General features: G+C 38.8%; 1 protein-coding gene across 1 annotated transcript; it reads left to right on the top strand.

The window, feature by feature from the left end:
* Window positions 1–3,467: 3,467 nt before the first annotated feature.
* On the top strand, window positions 3,468–5,334 carry ndufs6 (NADH:ubiquinone oxidoreductase subunit S6). Its single transcript, XM_067611470.1, has 4 exons — window positions 3,468–3,654; window positions 3,978–4,031; window positions 4,543–4,665; window positions 5,198–5,334. The coding sequence occupies exons 1-4, from the start codon at window positions 3,511–3,513 to the stop codon at window positions 5,264–5,266; spliced, it is 390 nt and encodes a 129-aa protein (XP_067467571.1). The 5' UTR covers window positions 3,468–3,510; the 3' UTR covers window positions 5,267–5,334.
* The last annotated feature ends 712 nt before the right edge of the window (window positions 5,335–6,046 follow it).

Below are 6,046 nucleotides of genomic sequence, written 5' to 3'. Positions count from 1 at the left end.
ATGTCTCAGTACATTTCCTGTGTGTGTCCAATCCTAAAATAAACATAAACATGCACAACAACTGTGCAAATACAAATTAAATCTTTAACATATGTATTCGGGTGTTTCACTGTGCTTATAGAAATAGTAAAAATATTGAGTTAATTAAGAAATTTACAACTTGAGTGATTGAGTACATCCTTTTTTTCCTTTTAGAAAAGTAGACATTTGTGATGTTTCAGGGTGGACAACTTATCTAAGAGACAATCACACACACACACACACACACACATACACACGATAAGATGGTAAGAACTCAGAGGCCATCTGTGGAATGTATGTTTGAGATGTTTGGGGTAATTGGCCTTCAGTAACATACAGTATCTATTTGAAGTCAAATTTCCTTTTTTTGATCCACCCATCAATTTTTCCTCTGTCTCTTTTATTTCTAGATGACAGCAACTCCTCATTTACTGATTCTGAAAGCCACAGATGGTAGATCTACACTGTATCCGGGGGCTGACTTGTTCATCAACTACATACTGAAAATGTATGTACTGTAAAGCTCAATGAACATCTGTTACTCAAGATGCCCTTCATTACAGTATTTCACTAACACAGGACTTGTAAGAGGATGATAAATGTAGGATAACATGTTAGGGGCCACACAGAAAGGTTCTGAGTTTATTCATGACTATGCTTTAGCGAAATGCCAGAAATAGTAAACTTCATCCTGCCGTGCTCGCTGGGAATAAGACAAACATTCAAATTAAATAATATAGTATACATAAAAAACAAAGGCAAGTGTTTTGCTGCTCCTTGTTCCTCCATCAGTAAATATTAACCTTCAGGAAAACTATTCAAGCAGGTTATTTCTGTTTGTTGCCAAACACCTTTAAACCAGCCAGGTTTCCATGGCTGCACAGTTTGCATGTCACAGTATGTCAATACTGTTGTGCAAATTGTGCTTTCTCTGTCTTTCAGTAAAAATATAAAAGGTGGCCACAGATTTTAGGACACACAGCTATTTGTTTTTTAGGACCTTAACAAGTGTAAGCCTAAGGACAGACAACTTTCATCACAAGATTCTGCACATTTTATGAGTGAATATTGTTAAGACACTGATAAAAATGTGTAGTACCAGAGGAGGAAAGACACAACTTATAATAGGTAACTGCGGTTAGAGAACAAGGACTTCAAAGGGACCAACACAGGATGGCTCCTGTATTTGTGTAGCAAAGACTTTGGCTCCCCCATGTGGAGGAACAATGGAAGACTGTCTGTGTGATAAAATCAATAAAATATGAGATTGAAATGATAAATTGTTTTCCCATAGACAGAACTAACAAGTGCGATAATAATTTTACATAACTGAAGCCCCAATTTGCACAAGGTTACTTTGGTTATAACCGGATAATGGCAGTGTAATATGTTACTGTGTATGTAAGTTAAGATTGTTTTTTTCTTTTAGTTACAAATTCATAATGACTCAAAAAAGAAATTAAAAGCATTCCTATATTTTCCAATATGAGCTGGCGAGAAACAAACATCCAGTCAGTTTCTAAAATATGTGAATGTACTAAGAAAGGCCCAGTTGAAATGGTTATCATGGTAATGACAATTCTACTTAACTCTTCTGCATTACACAGAACACATTAAAAAGCATTTTAGGAAATGTATATAACATTTCCTAAAATGCTTTCCTAAAAGTGGAAAATGACAGAATTTATCATTTCTTCACCATTTTTTGAATACACATAAATCTGATGCAACTTTGCCCCATCTGAGAGAGAAACACGAGTAGAGAGAGCTATGATGGGTGTCAGCAAAACAATTTATTGTTGTAGCACAGTTCTCGTAAATAGAAATCCCCATGATCTCAAAGCAATTTTCTCCATACTCCTTTAGCCTGACACATTTCAGCCCTGTCTCTGCTTGTGTCTTGGATTTGTCTTGCAGTACACAAACATACGTCCCCTTCGCCGAACGAAGAAACAGTCTTTGCAGCGCCTCTTCAGGGCAGACTTGGTTTTCATCCCTGCAGAGGGCTGGATCCAGGGAAGATGCTCACACTGTCCCAACAGAGATGATCCACACTGAGCTGAGGAGCCAGACGAACAGGGCTGGATTGAGTTGACTCTGGCCGATGACAGCAGCAGTGTGCGGGGAGCTGTGGTGAGGGTGTACAGACATCTGTAAGCACTAGCTGCAGGTGAAGAGAAGGTTGGCGTTAACCGGCTCATCTGGGCCAGGGAGGTAGCCAAGTGCTTCAACAGGTGGGACGCCATGATGTCAAAGCCTAAAGAGATGGACAGAAACAGATTATTCACAAGTTATAGCTGGAAAATGTAGATGTTTCAATATATGACACAAGATTGTGTTTTAGAGATCATGCATTTGCATTTTTATACTTTTCAAGGCAGCATGAAACATATTTTCCAAGCTTATTTGTCACAGCTGACAGAAATGAACCTTGAATGCATTTACTTACTTGCCCATCATATTATCCTTTTTTTTTTGTCAGAGGCATAAATAATTGACCCAAAGTTAAGAAATGACATTTAAAATTGCTCTACTTTGAGTAATAGTCTCATATGTCCCATAAGTGTCTCATATAGTTTTTCCAGAAGAAAAGTTCATTTACGTTAACTCATTAAAAACTATTAAAAGCACATTTTCTCCTCTCATTGAATTGAATTCATTGCATTAATGTAAGATTAACTATTGCGTGAACGCAAAACTACCTAAATATTGCAAGATTATCAACACACGTACTCCTAACGTTAATTAGGCTATCTTGCATCAACATTTTGTAGTAGCAATACCATTCAGCAATACTTCAAATGACTACAAATGAGTTAAGTGTGCACTATACAGACAACTGTGCCCCTATATGACCAGATTCACAAAATATTTAGCAACCTTTTCGAAATCAGTGATATGCTTTAAAGCCTGTGTAACATAAAATGTAAATACCATGGCCCGGTATATACTTCAGGACAGCTATGCAACATGCTAAGGAGACGCGCATGACAGAGTTGACCTGCTAGCTTCATTACCAAACACGAACACAGCCCTAACATAAGTCCCCAGCGAGACAGTCTTATCACAAACTCGAACAACGTGAACAAACCTTTCAGAGATTCCTTGAAAACTCAAAAAAGGGGTTCAGACCCCTGAATGTCGCGCTTTATTCACCACAACACGACCGTGATGCTACTTCTTGCTAGTGAGGGTTCAACTGCTGTATATGGAGATAATGCTGCCCTGAATTTAGCCTGCCAGTCAGTTTTCTCTCTCTGTGGCTTCGTTCAAATCCTGCCTCTCTCGTCATTAGTAGACCCTAACTCCAATGTAGCTGTAATCCGAGCATAAATCTTTTATAACTTAAACCAAAACATATACATTTGGGTGAAAACCTTGTTGAAGGTGGTACGCAACCGTTGAACGATAAGCCTGAAAGGCAAAACTCAGGGAAGCGATAAAACCAGAAGGAGCCAGCTCAGGAAGTCAAGACAAGCTGGTGCAAACATGGCGGCCGCAGCGGGCAGAGTTCTGTCCTTCAGTAAAAATGTTAAGGTGCTTGTTTCACCTTTGAGGCTGTCAGCTGTACCTGCTCACCGCTACAGTTTAGAGGTTTCCAGCACCGGTGAGGTCATCACTCACACCGGCCAGGTAAGTTTAAAAGCTTTTCCTCTATTCTCTCTGTTTGTATTATTGGTTGGCCTTGTGTTAGCTAACCCTTAGCCTCGTATTAGTGTTGGTAATAGGTGCATCTGTACGTCCATTATCGGACAGCCCCTCAAATTACATGCCTTTAAACGTTATCCCTTAATTTGTGTGTGTAAGGAGAAGATATGTATCTGCCTCTTGTTACAGCTATATAAAAAAAACACAGTCCGAAAATGGACTTCTATATCATTAGCAAATAAGTGAATGTTATGTGCCGCTATATGGCTGCTCCTCCAGTTTATAACTTGAGTGTTTTCTGCACTCAGGTGTATGATGAAAAGGATCCCAGGAGAGCCAGATTCGTTGGCAGACAGAAAGAGGTAAGTAACTAATACACTGAAGTAACTAAAAACGTTTGCGTTGGGATGTATTGTTCAACAACTGAAAAAACAGGCTGGTAGTGTGCATCACTGGTGTTGTGTGAATCATTCAAGTAATGATGCCCTCGAATTTGCACACTTGTATCATACAAATGTTGAAATCTTGTCAAACACGACAGTCTTGCTCTAAAATCCACGTATTTTCCTCGCTTCATCATGTGACTCAACCATTGGACATGAATTGACATTCAAAACAAGTTCACCACGTATTTTTCAGTGCTGAAAATCTTATATGCTCGCTACTTAACTCATTTTAAATCTGTATCTTTGCCATAACAATGAAGCAATGGTACACACAAGTGATAGCCTACAACCATCAAAACATCATTAACCCACACACCGACAGTCTCACTGTAATGTTTGTAAAAACCCTTGTGTTGCTTATATGCTTCCAGTATAAACCTAATTTTACTAAGGAGATAATTACAGAAATCAAATTATTTGTGTCAAGGTGAATAAGAACTTTGCCATCAAGTTGGTGGCAGAGGAGCCAGTGACTGACATTGAGGCCAGAGTGGTGTCCTGTGATGGAGGTGGAGGAGCCTTGGGTCACCCCAAAGTCTATATCAACCTGGTAAGAGTCTGTGCATACAAAAGATCTCAAACAATTAGAAGTGCCCTATTTTGTCAAACCTAATAGATGCAACCAGTGCTTATGTGATGTTTACCAGCAGACAACATGTTTATTATTGTGAATCAGATTGGTTAGGAGATTCAAAGTGTTGCATATACCTAGGTTTATGTGGATTTATTCAGTTTGTGTTGTTAAAATCCAGACATCTCTGTAAGAGGAAACAGAACAATCTGTCAGGTAGCAACAGAAAAATACACGAGAACCTACATAAAGTCCACTAGATTCTACACAGTGGTTCATTAAGCGCATGTAAATGTCTGACCTTTTTACTGTTTTTCTGGATTCATGAACTCAAACTTGCATAGCTAAATGGGGGTAAGAATGTTCTCGCTGATATCGATCTCTATCAACTGAGATGAGGTGAAAATGAATTATGGCTTATTATGTGTAATTTATTTTTATTTATGCAAAGGTCCCAAATCACATAGATACTAACTCCTAACTATTCTTTTGTCTCTCTCTCTCTTTCCAGGATAAAGATACAAAAGTGGGCACATGTGGTTACTGTGGATTACAGTTCAAGCAGAAGCATCATCACTGAAACAATTCCTCTGTCTTTGCTTCTCTGTATAAATTGCCATATTGGTTAATAAATTATATCTATCTGTCTGAGGGTGCATTTGTTTTGTTGAAGACTGTTGGAATAAACATTGCATTTACGCTTACAACATTGTCCTGAGCTGAAATGTGTATTGAATATATAAAATTGTCAGTTGAATATATAAAAATGTTTCTTTGAGGGATATTTTTGTGAAGGATTTGTGAAGATTCATGTCCCATTTAACACAACTGCTACTTGTGCAGTAGTTGGATGCAGTTCCACCATATGACAAGCAGAGGTCAGTAGTGTCCTGCAGATGTGTTTGATCTGAGAGCACCAAGATGAGGAAACATTCTTGGTACAGCAATGAAAGCCAAGTTTCAGACTTTATTTCCCATTGAACAGACCAAAGCTATCTGTTTTAAATATGACACTAAAGGGTCTGTTTGAAGCAAAACTCCAAATTGGTTTGAACCACAGTAAACCATCTGATTAATGTTACAGTGCACCTGTGTCATCTGCTCTTTTGTTGTCTGCATGACTAGGATTTATTTCTTTGCTGCATGAATAACTGATTGCTTGTGATAGCAGTGCTTTGAACTTGCTTTCATCAATAAGTAGGCAAGATATGGCTCGTCTCTGCTGTTTACTGTAAGGAGCACTGACAGAACCTTTAGCATTCCTTGTGCATCGGCCCCCCACAATCTGCGCTGCAGAGTCTCGCTCTGCCAAGCCTGGAAGACATCAGGAGGGAGCCAGCCTGATAAGACACAGCAGCGC

The sequence above is a fragment of the Thunnus thynnus genome, chromosome 15, assembly GCF_963924715.1.
Source record: "Thunnus thynnus chromosome 15, fThuThy2.1, whole genome shotgun sequence".
Lineage (NCBI taxonomy): Eukaryota > Metazoa > Chordata > Actinopteri > Scombriformes > Scombridae > Thunnus > Thunnus thynnus.
Note: the sequence above shows the minus strand (reverse complement) of the source record. Positions and strands in the feature narration are given on the sequence as shown.

Bases quoted from the DNA above. Each gene is read 5' to 3' on its own strand.
- ndufs6 (XM_067611470.1), top strand. From the start codon at position 3,511: ATGGCGGCCGCAGCGGGCAGAGTTCTGTCCTTCAGTAAAAATGTTAAG. The intron at 3,655-3,977 runs GTAAGTTTAAAA...TTCTGCACTCAG, and splicing joins TCATCACTCACACCGGCCAG to GTGTATGATGAAAAGGATCC. The intron at 4,666-5,197 runs GTAAGAGTCTGT...CTCTCTTTCCAG, and splicing joins CCAAAGTCTATATCAACCTG to GATAAAGATACAAAAGTGGG.